General features: G+C 59.6%; 2 protein-coding genes and 1 long non-coding RNA gene across 3 annotated transcripts; 2 read left to right on the forward strand and 1 right to left on the reverse strand.

Moving 5' to 3' along the window:
• Positions 1–1514: 1514 nt before the first annotated feature.
• On the forward strand, positions 1515–4344 carry LOC148050419 (uncharacterized). Its single transcript, XM_087742817.1, is given in 2 exon segments — positions 1515–2528; positions 2530–4344. Coding segments are annotated over 2 exon segments (2403 nt in total). The 5' UTR covers positions 1515–1940.
• Positions 4345–5253: 909 nt separating this feature from the next.
• LOC148050420 (uncharacterized) lies at positions 5254–8091 on the reverse strand. The gene is made up of 2 exons (XR_015701157.1): positions 7968–8091; positions 5254–5785 (listed from the first exon to the last, which is right to left on the reverse strand). It is a non-coding gene; the product is annotated as an uncharacterized LOC148050420 (long non-coding RNA).
• A 4827-nt stretch (positions 8092–12918) lies between these two features.
• On the forward strand, positions 12919–15128 carry LOC148050421 (uncharacterized). The gene is given in 4 exon segments (XM_087742818.1): positions 12919–13314; positions 13316–14347; positions 14407–14601; positions 14655–15128. Coding segments are annotated over 4 exon segments (2097 nt in total).
• Positions 15129–16722: the final 1594 nt, after the last annotated feature.

The raw sequence follows: 16722 nt of genomic DNA on the forward strand, positions 1-16722 counted from the left end.
CCGCTCGTGCCCTGGTGCTCCCTGGCTCTTTTGCCCATTGCAGGTTTGGAGCAGGAGCGAGCTCTGCTCTTGCCTTGGCTCCGTTTCCCGAGGTGTTCTTGCTTGTGCAAAACAGCCTGTGCTTGGAAGGGCTCCAGGCTTGCTGCGCCCTCCGCAGCTGCCGCTTTTCAGCTCTCCCTGCATGCGATCCAAGCAGGAGAGCGCTTTTCCTGCCTCCCTGGCCAAGAAGCACAGCGGAGCAAGTTTTGGAAGGCAAAAGGTGTGCTTGTCATCGACCCGTGTCCTACTTGGGAAAATACCCCAGGGCACCACACCCCTCTTCTTCTTCTACTTTTCTGGGGGTGGTCGGGACCCATCCTCCTTCTTCAAGTTCTTCTGCACTGTTGAGAAACGAGGGACTGCTTGGCCCCTATTCCTGCTGCTCCTTTCTGCGGCTTTCCTTTGCCACACTGCAGGGCATGATTTTTCCAACTAAACTGAAGAACACATCAGCCTGCTCCTGCCTACACGTGCGCATTGTGCTAATGCTTGTGAGCATCGGCTCTGAAAGAGATTCAGCAAAATGGCCTAAAATAGCCTCAAATAAAATCAGAGAAAATAAAATAATAAAATGATAAAATCATAGCATTAAATAGCAAAATAAAATAAAAACGCATAAAGCAAGGTAAAGTAAAGTAAGATTAACCAACATAAAATAAAATAATAAAAAATAAACCCAAAGAAAATTTGATAAAATCAAATACAATAACATAACATGAAAGAAACTAAACTAAAATAACATAAACCAACATAACCAGGCAGAAAATAAAATAAAGTAAAATTAAGTCAACTAAAATGAAATCCTGTTTCTACTTGTATCCCTTTTGATTTGTGTCCTCGAAAGTTTTTCTGGAGCTGTAAACCCCCTGGCATTTCAGGCAAAGAGTGGTCTCCTTGTTCTGCGCCTCATCCTGAGTGCAGGGAAGAGAAGAGGAGAGAAGAGAAGGGCTGAGTTGGCAGGGACCTCCAGGGACCTTCGGGACTATCTAGCTGAGGGGAAGACGACTAGCAGGAGCAAGACAAAGGCTGAGAGGGCTGCCGTCACTTTCAGGAAAGGTCTTGAGGGTGAAGGCCAAAGGAGGAGAAAAGCTCTTGAGTGCAAGGAAAAAGAGGGTCAAGAAGAGGAAACAATTTGGGACTTCTTTCCCAGAAGAAGACCTCACCATAAGCAGGGGAGTAGCAAATGTCCCTTGGTGCATCGGTCAGGAGCGGCGAGGCCATCCTGCACGTGCTCTACGGCTCTGCACAGTTCACGCAGAGGGAACCCAAAGCCTTGCTTTCACCTCTGGCATCCCCACAACCAAATACATGGCTATGGTACAAACAGCCTTCATGACGCAGTCTGAATGTCCAGCTGTAGTTAGCGGGACACCCAGCAGCTGTGCCCAGTGCATGGCCAGCAAGGGCAGGGACAGCCCCCTGAGCCTCCTGGGCCCAGGGACTGCCTCGGGGCCAGCAGCCCAAAGGCCTTCCTGGGAAGGATGCTGGGCGGAGGGCCGGTGGGCGGGGCTGCGCGGGGGGGGCCCCGTCCCCCCCGTGTCACAGTGCCACCACCCGGCAACGCAGCAGTCACCATGCCCCGGGACAGCATAAAAGGGGGCACGCTCCCGCGGCCCGCTGCCATAGCTGGCCTGGGGGCAGCCCGAAGACGAAGTGCGAGAGGAAGTCCTTGAGGAGGCGGTGGAATTACTTGGCGAGGGCTGAGGGAGGAAGGCCGGAGGAGGCTTGCCGAGGCTGCTGGAGACGAGAAGAACCACCAACACGTGGAGGTTCCCGAGGCTGGCTGGCCTTTTCAGCTGGCTAGCAGTGGCAAGAGCAAGGGAATGCCTTCTTGAAGAGCACTGCAGAGCTCGCCGTCCTCATCCCCTGCGGAGCCAGTGGCAGCAGCCGTGAGGAACGGGATGCAGAGATGTTGGCGGGGGTCCCGGTGCTTTGGAGCAGCCACTGGTGCCTTGCCAGGCGCAGGAAGGATCGTTGCCCCCCCGACGGATCAGGCCGCGGGCGTTTTGCCCCTCTGGGAAGGCCCTGAGCTCCCTCCTGGGGTGCAGCTCCCTCATGGTGTGCAGCTCCCCCAAGGGGTGCAGCTCCCCCCGATGGCGCGGCTCCCCCGTGTCGTGCAGCTCCCTCCTGGGCTGCAGCTCCCTCCCATGGTGCAGCTCCCCCAAGGGGTGCAGCTCCCGTGCAGGGTGCAGCTCCCCACCGTGGCCGCTCCTTGTCCCCCTGCCTACAGCTGGGGACAGCAGGTGGTGATGGGGACACTGGTGCCCCACCAGCCGATGGGCCTGGGGCCGTGGGCCGTGGGCCAGGGGGAGACCCTGGACCCCACAGGCCCCCCCGTGCTCCTCACCCTGCCCGGCAGCACCCAGAAGCCATTGGAGGCCTCCAGCAAGGACGGGGCGGCCATCGAGGACACTGTCCCTGCTGCCAGCCCCCGCCAGACCACCCTGCCTCTGCCGACTGGCAGAGCCACGACGAAGCCCAAAGGTGAGGTCTGGGGGGTGGCAGAGCCCATGGTCGGGTGGCCAAGCTTAGCAAAGCTGGCATCGCCCCGGGGTTCGATTGCTTTTGTTTCCTTTTTCAGCAGCGGTGACCACCCCGGGGGCCCCGGGGAAGCCCGCGGATCTGCCCCAGCAGGGGCCAGACGCCTTCGCCGAGGCCTTTCCTGAGCAGGCAGAGGACACCACCGCCAGCCGTGTGCTCGCCTGGCTCGACACCACGGACAGCGAGGACACCGTCCCCGATGTCCCCGACAGCCCCAGCTTCACCGCCTTCCTCCACGAGCTCCCCGACCTCTCCGAGTACGTGGCGGAGGACGGCTGCCCCAAGGAGCGAGCGGTGGCGGCAGCGCTGGGGGACAGCGTGGGCACCGTCCCCCATGTCCTCCACTTTACTGCCTTCCTCAATGAGCTCCCCAACCTCCCCAAGTACGTGGCGGACGATGGCTACCCCAAGGAGCAAGCAGTGGCAGCGGGGCTGGGGGACAGCGAGGACACCGTCCCCGGTGTCCCCGAAGTCCCCGACTTGAGCACCTACCTCAACAAGCTCCCTCATTTCTTGGAGTACAGGGCATACGGCGGCAGCCCCAAAGAGAGAGAGGCAGTGGCGGGGCTGGGGGACGGCGAGGTCACTGTCGATAATGTCCCCGACTCTACCAACTTCCTCAGCCACCTCCCTGACTTCTCCGAGTACGTGGCAGAGGGCAGCTGCCCCAGTGAACGAGTGGCGGCGGCGGGGCTGGGGGACAGCGAGGACACTGTCCCTGATGGCCTTGATTTCCCCAACAGCCTCGCCAGCACTGCTTTCCTCAATGAGCTCCACGACTTCTCGGAGTACGTGGCGGACGGCGACTGCCCCCAGGACCAAGCCATGGCGGCACGGCTAGGGGACAGCGAGGACACCATCTTGACCACCAACGTCCCCAACTTGACCACTGACGTCCTCAATGAGCTCCCTGACCTCTCCGAGTACGTGGCGGAGGGTGGCTGCCCCAATGAACGAGCCGTGGCAGGGGGGCTGGGGGATGGTGAGGACACTGTCCCCAGTGTCCCCGTCATCCCCAGCTTGACCACCTCCCTCAACAAGCTCCCCCACCTCTTGGAGTACAGGGCAGAGGGCGGCTGCAACAAGGAGCAAGTGGCAGCGGTGATGCTGGGGGACGGTGAAATCACCTTCCCTGATGTCCCCGACAGCCTTGCCAGCACCGCCTCCTTCAGCAAAGTCCCCGACTTCTGGGACAACGGGCTGGAGGGCAACTGCCCCAAGGACCGCCTGGCAGCGGCAATGCTGGGGGACGCCGACCCCTTCTGGGGGGGGCCGGCCTCCCCCTTGCAGGACCCCGAGGGGAAGCAGGGCACGGTGGCGGCAGACCTCCCCACCTGGCTGCCACTCAGCCCCTCGGACACTTCTGAGGAGAGCTCTCCAGAGACTTCAGACGACAGTCCTGTGGAGAGTCCCCGCAAGGATCCCCTGAAGGCTCTTGCGGAGACTCCCCTGCTGAGCCCCCTGCAGATCCCGCTCCTGAGTCCCCTGGCCAGCCCCCCGGCTGCCCCTCAGCGTCATCCACCTCGCACGGCCCAACTGGTGCAGGAGGCACTGCGGAGGCAGCCCCGGGTGCTTTTGACCCGCTTGCCGCTGCCGCCGGGTGCCGCCTCCTGCCAGATGGTGCCCAGATCGGGAGAGATGGGCGGCAAGAAGGCCAAGCGCCCCGCACCAGCCAGCGCCCCCAAAACACAAGAGACCACCCTGCGCGACAGCATCCCACCAAAGAAAAAGAAGAAGAGGGTGGTTGTGCCAGGTGCCCAATAACTCAAAAACGCTGTCAGAGGGGAAGGTGGGCGGGCACGGCACGGTGGGGGCGGCAGCGGGCAGCAGGCAGGACACAGCAAGCGGAGAGCATCCAACAGCAACAACGTGCCTGCCAAGCCATTTGGAAGCCAGAGGGCTGCCAGGGGGCAAAGGCCCCTCGCACACCTGAGGGGACAGGTTTCATGCAGCCCGTCTACTGAAACCCCGCAGCACGGAGGCCTTAAACTTCTGGCCCGGGGCTCTGGCCCCGAGCCCTGCCCCGGCCCGGAGACCCTTGCCTGCCCCAGTCCCCCAGCCCCACGCACTTTGAACTACGGCTCCCCGCTGCCCGGGGGCTGCGATACGTTCAATGGAACGGGTGACACGGTGCTGCCGGCCGCCGGAGCCACTGGTGTCGCGGCCAGGCCGTGCCCCATGGCTCCCGGCAGCAGTGGGCCGTGCGGGAGGAAGCTGCAGAGCGGTGGGGGCAGGGGCAAGGCAGGGCAGACGCCCTCACCACTCTGGTATGCGGGAGCCCTCTCTGCCCACCATCACGCTGCCGGCCCTGGGCCCACCCAGCGCCACTTCCACTTCTGCTGCCTTCACACCGCGGCCCTGCCCGGCACAGGCTGCAGCCGCGGTGCCACCTCGCCGTTCCTAAAGGAACAACCGCCCCTGAACAGCATCCCCACCCCAGCCTGGTACCCACACCCCTGCTACTGCCAGCTCCGCCCTGGCCTGCTGCTGACAGCCCCACCGCCGGCAGCCCCACCACGGGCTGCAACCAGCATCCCCAGGAACAGCATCCCCACCCCGGGGCTGAGAAGGCCCCGCTACGACCTGAGGGCGCACGTGCTGACCTCCATCCCACGTTTCCACCTGCTGGGGCAAGGACTGAAGGTGGTCATCTGAAAGCTACTGAAATACCCAGTAGTTCAGCTCATTGCAATTGCTTAAGACATTTTCCTCATGAAAAGAAGCAAGAAAGATCAGTCACAACTATGCAGAAAACCTGCCATTCACATACACAGTGCTCACACAGGAGCATTATCAAGGCCCTGCCTAGACACAGAAGATTAAATTCATGCACCGGGGAGGAGAGAGCAGGAACAGCGCTCTGGCACCCACGAGGAGTAACAACAATTTCTGCTCTGAACTGGGGCTTAGTCAAAGGGCAAGCACAGTACTGGTCCAGACACGAAACTGAGTGTATCGCTTAATCCCGGGCGCCACACGCACTGGACCTTCTTCCATCGCCTCCTGCCGACGAATGGTTTCCCAGGCTCTTCCATCTCATCGCAGCTGCACGCTGGCTCCGGGCTGACTGGGGGAACTTCTCAGCGCTTTAACTTTGCTTCAGGCTTGCTACGAGCACGCGGCTTCATCCCTTTGGCTTGGCCCCCAGCAGAAGCTGGGCAAGTGGCAGGTTTGCAAGTGCCTTGATGGAACGGAGCTTGGACACCTACCAGGCATTAAAAACCAACCAAAGAAAAAGCCAGAGAAACTGCGTTAGAGAGCAGCAGAAAGAAACAACGGGGCTCAGCACTCTTTCACACACGGCGTTTGGAATTTGGGAGACTGGGGCTCCCAACAGACTCGCCTCTTGCAATGGAAACATCCTGTAGCTTTTGAGCCTGACAGAAATATTACAGACTGCCCCCATCCCTACGCTGCAGCTGCCCCAAGCGTTTGCTTGTCCATGTCCAGCTCTCTTCCATGCTGACAAGGGATGTTCAATCTGCAAAAGAGGCAGTCCTACAAACCGCATCATTTAAGAACCCACAACAGGCAACTCAATGTGAAAAGGAGCACAAAGAAAGGGGTCTTTTCAGAATCGCTATCTCTTTCTTTTTCATGCCCGTATTTTCCTCACCACGGGGAGCAAGCACAGACTCTGCAGCCCCTGCCAGTCACATACGGTTCTGTGGGACAGAGGGGAGAAGAAAGGAGAGAGACCTGCACACGGAATTTTCAAACCTGGGAAGAACCAAGTCGAAACACCTCCAAAGTGTACTTACAGAAATTTAAACCCGATGCAGCCGACTCATAGAAGCGAGGATTACAGAGAACTAGAGGGGAGCACTGCAATCAAAGGGGGAAGCAACACAGGCAGCTCTAACCGCACATTTTCCCCTGATTGCCTTACACACAACAGGCCTGGGATCCCCACTGCTCACCTCACCCTGGAATAGTCCCATTCCTCCTCTGAAAGCTGCTGTGTGCCTGGCTGAGGACAGGCACAATCCACACAGAGAGCAACCAGAGCTAAACGCTGTGCTTTCCTGGGTGAAGTTTCCTCAGAAAAAAATACATTGACAAAACCAAATAACCTGCTACTGCAAGCACCAGGAAAAAAAAAGTCCCTGACAGGTTACCGGACCTTCCCGGCTGTGGTAAAACCATCCGCCCTCGGTACCCCCAATTCCCAGAAGCCCGCAGCACAGCTTGGGTGGGGGGACAGGCAGGTATCCCACCTTGGGGCCCAGAGAGGGGCACAAGTGTTACACGTGGGATTCAGAAAAGGAGTTAATTACCAAGGCCTGCTTCAAAGCGTTCATCATCAAGGCCTGCTTAGAAGAAGTTGGTCACCAACAACTGACAGCTACCAAGGACAGAGTAGAGCTAGGAAGGAAGTGAATCAGCATGCCCGCAGAAACCAAGGACAGAGGACAGGCCTGTAAGGTAAGAAGGAATCTCTGAATGAAAGAGTGAGCTCAGGACAAAGATCATGGGCAGTCTGAACATAAACCAAGAAACTCCCTGAACACTGGCGAGTGTCAGCTGTGTTCTTAACAAAAGGAAACAGCCAAATCAGCATGCTGAGGTGGAAAAAAACAACGAGGTCAACAAGCGGACAGCTGGAACTTGAGGAGAACGACCACCAAGGACCCCCGAAACAAGCCCCAGAATCAAACAGCGCATGCTCCGGTGGGAGGGGAAAGATGGTAATGATTTCTGGGAAATAATTGTAATATCAATGACTTTCCTCGGAAAATTAAGGAGTATGTGCGTTTTAAGTTTGATAAACACTTTGCTGGCGTGACCTACGGCATGCACGCTGGGCGGAGGTATCCCCCGTTCATCCAGCGCTGCAATAAAGAAGGCCTGCTTTCTGAATGCCAAATTGGCGTTAGAAAGGTTTTGGGCCGGTTGGCGGTAGCACAAGCATCTGCCAAGGGAGCTGCCTCCAACCAGGAGCGCTCCCCACCGGCTGCTCTGCCAACAACGCCCCGGCGCGTGCTCCCACCAGGAGGCAGAAACAGCTCCGTGTCTGGAAATCCCCATTTCTCAAAGGCTGTCGGCAGAGGCGGGGCTGTCCATCAGCACCAGACCCACAGGAGGGGACAGCAAAGGCCCCGGGCCTGTCCCCACCACAGCATGCCTGCCCCAAAGCCCGGAGCCGCCTGCAGAGAGGAGGCCACTCTGCCTTCCCCTGCCCTGCGGACATCCAACACCCACCTCCAGCTGGCAGGGCTGGGGCTGGCGACCCTGGGGGCAGCAGCAGGAACCGCTCCCACCCTGCTGCTGGGGCTGGCCCTGGGGCTGAGCCCTCGGGCCCGGGGCTGGGGACTGGGCCGTGGCGGGGCCCGTGGGCGGTGAGGCCTCCAGGCCCCTGCCCCAGGCCCATCCCCACTGGCACATACCTGCTCCTGCAGCTCCCCTGGCCCTGTGGCCTGGGCCTGGCCCTGGCCCTGGCCTGGCCCTGCTCCCCCCGGGCCCCGGCTGCCCCCGGCCCGGCTCCCGCCCCTTTCTCCTCAGGCCCCTGGGCCTCGGCCCCCTCCGGCCCCGCCCCACCCGGCTCTGACTGACAGCCCGCCTCCGGCTCCGCCGATTGGCTCCGCCGTGGCCAATGGCGCGGCTGGGGGGCTGGGCCTGCGCAGGGCGGGAGGGGAGGGAAGGGCGAGGGGCAGGGCCGGGGGCAGGGCCGGGGGGGAGCTGCCCGGGCTTTGCTGGGCACCGGCACGGCTTTCCCAAAGGGTGGCTCTGGCTGTGCTCCAGCCACCGCCCTGGGCAGGAGGAGCTGCGTGCCGGGAGCCGCTGGCAGCGGCCAGGCTGAGCCCGGCACCCAGGGCCTCCCTCAGGCCTCGCTGCCCCCGGGCGCTGAGGAGGAGAGACGCCCTGTGCTGGCGCGGCCCAGGGCGTCCTCCTGCGGCCAGAAGGGAGGACAGAGCCCTGTCCCTCTCCCCACGGGGGCTGACCGCTGTCCTTGGCTTCTGTCCCCGGGGGTCCCCGGTGCTGGCAGGCCCCGCGGGGCCTCGGGGCCAAGCAAATGCCGGGGCGCCAGGGGCTGCTGGGGCCCAGGGCGGCTTTGGGCCTCTCCGAAGCCGAGGCACGGCCGCCCCTTTGCTTCTGCAGGTGCAGTTGTTTGCTACCCCCTGGGAGTCTGGGAGGCCTTCGGGGAAACGAGGAGGTCCCAGCACGCACGCAGGGAGGAGGACAGTGAAAAGGAGCCCTGTCAGGGTTTTTCTGCTGGTTCCCATCTGAACGCAGGCATCTGCGTGCATCAAAGAGCGAGGGGGGCTGCGCTGGTCTTCGCGATAACTGCGCTCCTTTCTTTTTCAGTTGTGTGCCCACCCTTTTCCTTTTCTCCACCTTTTCTTCCTTCCCCTTTCCCCCCCAGCTGCACTCTCTGTTAAAGGTAAGTAGGATTTGGCTTTCTGGACACATCATCCGGACACTTTCTAAGTCTGTTTTTACCCTAAGCTGGTCTCTGTGCTCCCAGTTTTAACTCTGTATTCTCTATTGCTGAGATTTATGGAGGACCGGGAATTGGGTGTACTGACTAAAACGACAGATATTCAAATGCAATCCTGCCTAGAGGATTAATGCTGTCATTTAGGTATTCACGCGGTCCAGTTCTCTCTCAGCTACACTGGCATTGTTTGCCTGCTCCTGTTTTCCAGCCGCCTTAAAGATACGCCTCTCCACCACAATTAGTAGATGTCATCAGCTTGTGGTTTTGCCATGTCTTTCTGATGTTGGTTCTGAAGAAATAAAGTAGACGGATGAGTTACAGGGAGTCTCAGAAAGACAGTACAGCAGCATCCTGGTACCCATGAAGCATTTGCAAGCAAAACCCCCTGAATTTATGTGGCTCTGCATGTAGACTTTGGGCATATTCCTGCAGGAGTTGCTGCAGTGCTTTCAGGCACTACCTAGTAATTCTGGACGCCACAGCGTTGTGCTTATAAACCTGGCCTTGTTTTGGGGGTTAATTTCAATGCGTATGCTTAGTGCTGTCTTGCCAATGCATCCTGCGTTTCTGGCTGGATGGCACCCTCTCCTGGTATTGTAATGCTGCCCTGAAAGGAGAGGAGAGATGCTGCTGGCATCAAAGCTCAAAGCAATACCCGTGTGTGGGGATAAGGTAGCTATGGTAGATAGCTGAACTCGGGGCTTGGGCTCCCACAAAGAAACACTGTTCTAAAGACTCTGCTGCTGACATTGCTGTTATTTCCTTGTCAGATGAGTGATTTTTTTCACTGAAGGAGACTTGCACTTGGACGTGTCTAGGCTATGACTGTTCTTTCTCCGACACTCAAGTACTCTACCTGGTAGCTATTTGTAATACTAGGGGTAGAGACATTGGCTGAAGTGGCCTTTGTGTTTTGATGGTTGATTCATTCTAAACAATGTAGCCTTGTAGTAATTTTCCAAACATTACCTTTATGTATTTTCCAGTAAAAGACAGCACATGTTGTGAATAGAATGGATTTGAATCAGCGTAGTAAAAATGCCATCATTCGCACAGTTCTAATGGGAATACTGGGATCAGGCCGTGGGCATTTTGCCCCTCTGGGAAGGCCCTGAGGTGGCAGCAGGTGGAGGGAGAATCGGGCTTGAGCATCTCCTGGGAGGCGTGAGCAGCCTGTGGGCCGAGGAGGCAGGTCTTGCTCACGTGCTCAGGGAATAGCCGGTCGCCGGCGGCGCTGGGGTCAGGAAGGAATTTTCCCCCGGGGCAGACTGGCACTGCTCCCTGGGGGCTTTTTGCCTTCCTCTGCAGCATTGAGCATGAGCACTTGTCAGGGCTCCTCTGGTCCCTTTTGGCTGGGTTACTGCCTGCTGCTCGTGCACCACGAAGATGGCCTCTCGTGCCCTGCAGCTGGGGGGACGAAGGCTTTTTTCCCCCCACGCTGGGCCAGCAAGTGACCCCGGGGCTTTTTGCCTTCCTCTGCAGCACTGAGCACGGCCCCTTGCCAGGGCTCCTTTGGGCCATTTTGGCTAGGTGCCTGCTGCTCCTGCTCCACGAAGGTGGCCCTTGTGCCCCGCATGTGGCGGGAGGATGCTTTCTAGACTCCCAGGGCAGACGCCCAGGGTGGCCCCCGGGGGGTTGCTGCTTCTCCTCTCTAACAGCATTGAGCGCAGCCCCTTGTCAGGGCTCCTCTGGGCCCTTGGGGCTCAGTTCTTGCCTGCTGCTCTTGCACCTCCGAGGCGCCGCTCGTGCCCTGGCGCTCCCTGGCTCTTTTGCCCATTGCAGGTTTGGAGCAGGAGCGAGCTCTGCTCTTGCCTTGGCTCCGTTTCCCGAGGTGTTCTTGCTTGTGCAAAACAGCCTGTGCTTGGAAGGGCTCCAGGCTTGCTGCGCCCTCCGCAGCTGCCGCTTTTCAGCTCTCCCTGCATGCGATCCAAGCGCAGGGCAGGCAGGAGAGCGCTTTTCCTGCCTCCCTGGCCAAGAAGCACAGCGGAGCAAGTTTTGGAAGGCAAAAGGTGTGCTTGTCATCGACCCGTGTCCTACTTGGGAAAATACCCCAGGGCACCACACCCCTCTTCTTCTTCTACTTTTCTGGGGGTGGTCGGGACCCATCCTCCTTCTTCAAGTTCTTCTGCACTGTTGAGAAACGAGGGACTGCTTGGCCCGTATTCCTGCTGCTCCTTTCTGCGGCTTTCCTTTGCCACACTGCAGGGCATGATTTTTCCAACTAAACTGAAGAACACATCAGCCTGCTCCTGCCTACACGTGCGCATTGTGCTAATGCTTGTGAGCATCGGCTCTGAAAGAGATTCAGCAAAATGGCCTAAAATAGCCTCAAATAAAATCAGAGAAAATAAAATAATAAAATGATAAAATCATAACATTAAATAACAAAATAAAATAAAAACGCATAAAGCAAGGTAAAGTAAAGTAAGATTAACCAACATAAAATAAAATAATAAAAAATAAACCCAAAGAAAATTTGATAAAATCAAATACAATAACATAACATGAAAGAAACTAAACTAAAATAACATAAACCAACATAACCAGGCAGAAAATAAAATAAAGTAAAATTAAGTCAACTAAAATGAAATCCTGTTTCTACTTGTATCCCTTTTGATTTGTGTCCTCGAAAGTGTTTCTGGAGCTGTAAACCCCCTGGCATTTCAGGCAAAGAGTGGTCTCCTTGTTCTGCGCCTCATCCTGAGTGCAGGGAAGAGAAGAGGAGAGAAGAGAAGGGCTGAGTTGGCAGGGACCTCCAGGGACCTTCGGGACTATCTAGCTGAGGGGAAGACGACTAGCAGGAGCAAGACAAAGGCTGAGAGGGCTGCCGTCACTTTCAGGAAAGGTCTTGAGGGTGAAGGCCAAAGGAGGAGAAAAGCTCTTGAGTGCAAGGAAAAAGAGGGTCAAGAAGAGAAAACAATTTGGGACTTCTTTCCCAGAAGAAGACCTCACCATAAGCAGGGTAGTAGCAAATGTCCCTTGGTGCATCGGTCAGGAGCGGCGAGGCCATCCTGCACGTGCTCTACGGCTCTGCGCAGTTCACGCAGAGGGAACCCAAAGCCTTGCTTTCACCTCTGGCATCCCCACAACCAAATACATGGCTATGGTACAAACAGCCTTCATGACGCAGTCTGAATGTCCAGCTGTAGTTAGCGGGACGCCCAGCAGCTGTGCCCAGTGCATGGCCAGCAAGGGCAGGGACAGCCCCCTGAGCCTCCTGGGCCCAGGGACTGCCTCGGGGCCAGCAGCCCAAAGGCCTTCCTGGGAAGGATGCTGGGCGGAGGGCCGGCGGGCGGGGCTGCGCGGGGCGGGCCCCGTCCCCCCCGTGTCACAGTGCCACCACCCGGCAACGCAGCAGTCACCATGCCCCGGGACAGCATAAAAGGGAGCACGCTCCCGCGGCCCGCTGCCATAGCTGGCCTGGGGGCAGCCCGAAGACGAAGTGCGAGAGGAAGTCCTTGAGGAGGCGGTGGAATTACTTGGCGAGGGCTGAGGGAGGAAGGCCGGAGGAGGCTTGCCGAGGCTGCTGGAGACGAGAAGAACCACCAACACGTGGAGGTTCCCGAGGCTGGCTAGCCTTTTCAGCTGGCTAGCCTTTTCAGCTGGCTAGCAGTGGCAAGAGCAAGGGAATGCCTTCTTGAAGAGCACTGCAGAGCTCGCCGTCCTCATCCCCTGCGGAGCCAGTGGCAGCAGCCGTGAGGAACGGGATGCAGAGATGTTGGCGGGGGTCCCGGTGCTTTGGAGCAGCCACTGGTGCCTTGCCAGGCGCAGGAAGGATCGTTGCCCCCCCGACGGATCAGGCCGCGGGCGTTTTGCCCCTCTGGGAAGGCCCTGAGCTCCCTCCTGGGGTGCAGCTCCCTCATGGTGTGCAGCTCCCCCAAAGGGTGCAGCTCCCCCCGATGGCGCGGCTCCCCCGTGTCGTGCAGCTCCCTCCTGGGCTGCAGTTCCCTCCCATGGTGCAGCTCCCCCAAGGGGTGCAGCTCCCGTGCAGGGTGCAGCTCCCCACCGTGGCCGCTCCTTGTCCCCCTGCCTACAGCTGGGGACAGCAGGTGGTGATGGGGACACTGGTGCCCCACCAGCCGATGGGCCTGGGGCCGTGGGCCGTGGGCCAGGGGGAGACCCTGGACCCCACAGGCCCCCCCGTGCTCCTCACCCTGCCCGGCAGCACCCAGAAGCCATTGGAGGCCTCCAGCAAGGATGGGGCGGCCATCGAGGACACTGTCCCTGCTGCCAGCCCCCGCCAGACCACCCTGCCTCTGCCGACTGGCAGAGCCACGACGAAGCCCAAAGGTGAGGTCTGGGGGGTGGCAGAGCCCATGGTTGGGTGGCCAAGCTTAGCAAAGCTGGCATCGCCCCGGGGTTCGATTGCTTTTGTTTCCTTTTTCAGCAGCGGTGACCACCCCGGGGGCCCCGGGGAAGCCCGCGGATCTGCCCCAGCAGGGGCCAGACGCCTTCGCCGAGGCCTTTCCTGAGCAGGCAGAGGACACCACCGCCAGCCGTGTGCTCGCCTGGCTCGACACCACGGACAGCGAGGACACCGTCCCCGATGTCCCCGACAGCCCCAGCTTCACCGCCTTCCTCCACGAGCTCCCCGACCTCTCCGAGTACGTGGCGGAGGACGGCTGCCCCAAGGAGCGAGCGGTGGCGGCAGCGCTGGGGGACAGCGTGGGCACCGTCCCCCATGTCCTCCACTTTACTGCCTTCCTCAATGAGCTCCCCAACCTCCCCAAGTACGTGGCGGACGATGGCTACCCCAAGGAGCAAGCAGTGGCAGCGGGGCTGGGGGACAGCGAGGACACCGTCCCCGGTGTCCCCGAAGTCCCCGACTTGAGCACCTACCTCAACAAGCTCCCTCATTTCTTGGAGTACAGGGCATACGGCGGCAGCCCCAAAGAGAGAGAGGCAGTGGCGGGGCTGGGGGACGGCGAGGTCACTGTCGATAATGTCCCCGACTCTACCAACTTCCTCAGCCACCTCCCTGACTTCTCCGAGTACGTGGCAGAGGGCAGCTGCCCCAGTGAACGAGTGGCGGCGGCGGGGCTGGGGGACAGCGAGGACACTGTCCCTGATGGCCTTGATTTCCCCAACAGCCTCGCCAGCACTGCTTTCCTCAATGAGCTCCACGACTTCTCGGAGTACGTGGCGGACGGCGACTGCCCCCAGGACCAAGCCATGGCGGCGCGGCTAGGGGACAGCGAGGACACCATCTTGACCACCAACGTCCCCAACTTGACCACTGACGTCCTCAATGAGCTCCCTGACCTCTCCGAGTACGTGGCGGAGGGTGGCTGCCCCAATGAACGAGCCGTGGCAGGGGGCTGGGGGATGGTGAGGACACTGTCCCCAGTGTCCCCGTCATCCCCAGCTTGACCACCTCCCTCAACAAGCTCCCCCACCTCTTGGAGTACAGGGCAGAGGGCGGCTGCAACAAGGAGCAAGTGGCAGCGGTGATGCTGGGGGACGGTGAAATCACCTTCCCTGATGTCCCCGACAGCCTTGCCAGCACCGCCTCCTTCAGCGAAGTCCCCGACTTCTGGGACAACGGGCTGGAGGGCAACTGCCCCAAGGACCGCCTGGCAGCGGCAATGCTGGGGGACGCCGACCCCTTCTGGGGGGGGCCGGCCTCCCCTTGCAGGACCCCGAGGGGAAGCAGGGCACGGTGGCGGCAGACCTCCCCACCTGGCTGCCACTCAGCCCCTCGGACACTTCTGAGGAGAGCTCTCCGGAGACTTCAGACGACAGTCCTGTGGAGAGTCCCCGCAAGGATCCCCTGAAGGCTCTTGCGGAGACTCCCCTGCTGAGCCCCCTGCAGATCCCGCTCCTGAGTCCCCTGGCCAGCCCCCCGGCTGCCCCCCAGCATCATCCACCCCGCACGGCCCAACTGGTGCAGGAGGCACTGCGGAGGCAGCCCCGGGTGCTTTTGACCCGCTTGCCGCTGCCGCCGGGTGCCGCCTCCTGCCAGATGGTGCCCAGATCGGGAGAGATGGGCGGCAAGAAGGCCAAGCGCCCCGCACCAGCCAGCGCCCCCAAAACACAAGAGACCACCCTGCGCGACAGCATCCCACCAAAGAAAAAGAAGAAGAGGGTGGTTGTGCCAGGTGCCCAATAACTCAAAAACGCTGTCAGAGGGGAAGGTGGGCGGGCACGGCACGGTGGGGGTGGCAGCGCGCAGCAGGCAGGACACAGCAAGCGGAGAGCATCCAACAGCAACAACGTGCCTGCCAAGCCATCTAGAAGCCAGAGGGATGCCAGGGGGCAAAGGCCCCTCGCACACCTGAGGGGACAGGTTTCATGCAGCCCATGCCAGGCCGTGCCCCGCAGCACCCGACAGCAGTGGGACGCACGCCGCTGCAGCCCCCCGGGGCAGCCCCCAGGAGCCCCTGGGCCGGGAAGAAGCTGCGGAGCGGTGGGGGCAGGGGCAAGGCACGGCAGACGCCCTCACCGCTCTGGTATGCGGGAGCCCTCTCTGCCCACCATCACGCTGCCGGCCCTGGGCCCACCCAGCGCCACTTCCACTTCCACTTCTGCTGCCTTCACACCTTGCCCTTGCCCGGCAAAGGCTGCAGCCGCGGCGCCACCTCGCCGTTCCTAAAGGAACAACCGCCCCCGAACCAGCATCCCCACTCCGGCCTGGTACCCAACACCGCTGCTACTGCCAGCTCCGCCCTGGCCTGCTGCTGACAGCCCCACCGCCAGCATCCCCATCGCGGGCTGCAACCAGCGTCCCCAGGAACAGCATCCCCACCCCGGGGCTGAGGAGGCCCCGCTATGACCTGAGGGCGCACGTGCTGACCTCCATCCCGTGTTTCCACCTGCTGGGGCAAGGACTGAAGGTGGTCATCTGAAAGCTACTGAAATACCCAGTAGTTCAGCTCATTGCAATTGTTTAAGACAAGGCTTTTGGCTAGAACACAGTCAAGAAAATTGAAAAACAGAACTAACCTGCACTCCCTCCTTGACTGGCACCTCTTTCTTCATCACTTCTTTGCATTTCTATCGTTCCTGCGCAGTACATATCAAGATTTTCCTCATGAAAAGAAGCAAGAAAGATCAGTCACAACTATGCAGAAAACCTGCCATTCACATACACAGTGCCCACACAGGAGCATTATCAAGGCCCTGCCTAGACACAGAAGATTAAATTCATGCACCGGGGAGGAGAGAGCAGGAACAGCGCTCTGGCACCCACGAGGAGTAACAACAATTTCTGCTCTGAACTGGGGCTTAGTCAAAGGGCAAGCACAGTACTGGTCCAGACACGAAACTGAGCGTATCGCTTAATCCCGGGCGCCACACGCACTGGACCTTCTTCCATCGCCTCCTGCCGACGAATGGTTTCCCAGGCTCTTCCATCTCATCGCAGCTGCACGCTGGCTCCGGGCTGACTGGGGGAACTTCTCAGCGCTTTAACTTTGCTTCAGGCTTGCTACGAGCACGCGGCTTCATCCCTTTGGCTTGGCCCCCAGCAGAAGCTGGGCAAGTGGCAGGTTTGCAAGTGCCTTGATGGAACGGAGCTTGGACACCTACCAGGCATTAAAAACCAACCAAAGAAAAAGCCAGAGAAACTGCGTTAGAGAGCAGCAGAAAGAAACAACGGGGCTCAGCACTCTTTCACACACGGCGTTTGGAATTTGGGAGACTGGGGCTCCCAACAGACTCGCCTCTTGCAATGGAAACATCCTGTAGCTTTTGAGCCTGACAGA

Source organism: Nipponia nippon, unplaced genomic scaffold (assembly GCF_047370975.1).
Source record: "Nipponia nippon isolate SJK-2023a ecotype South Korea unplaced genomic scaffold, ASM4737097v1 scaffold_82, whole genome shotgun sequence".
Lineage (NCBI taxonomy): Eukaryota > Metazoa > Chordata > Aves > Pelecaniformes > Threskiornithidae > Nipponia > Nipponia nippon.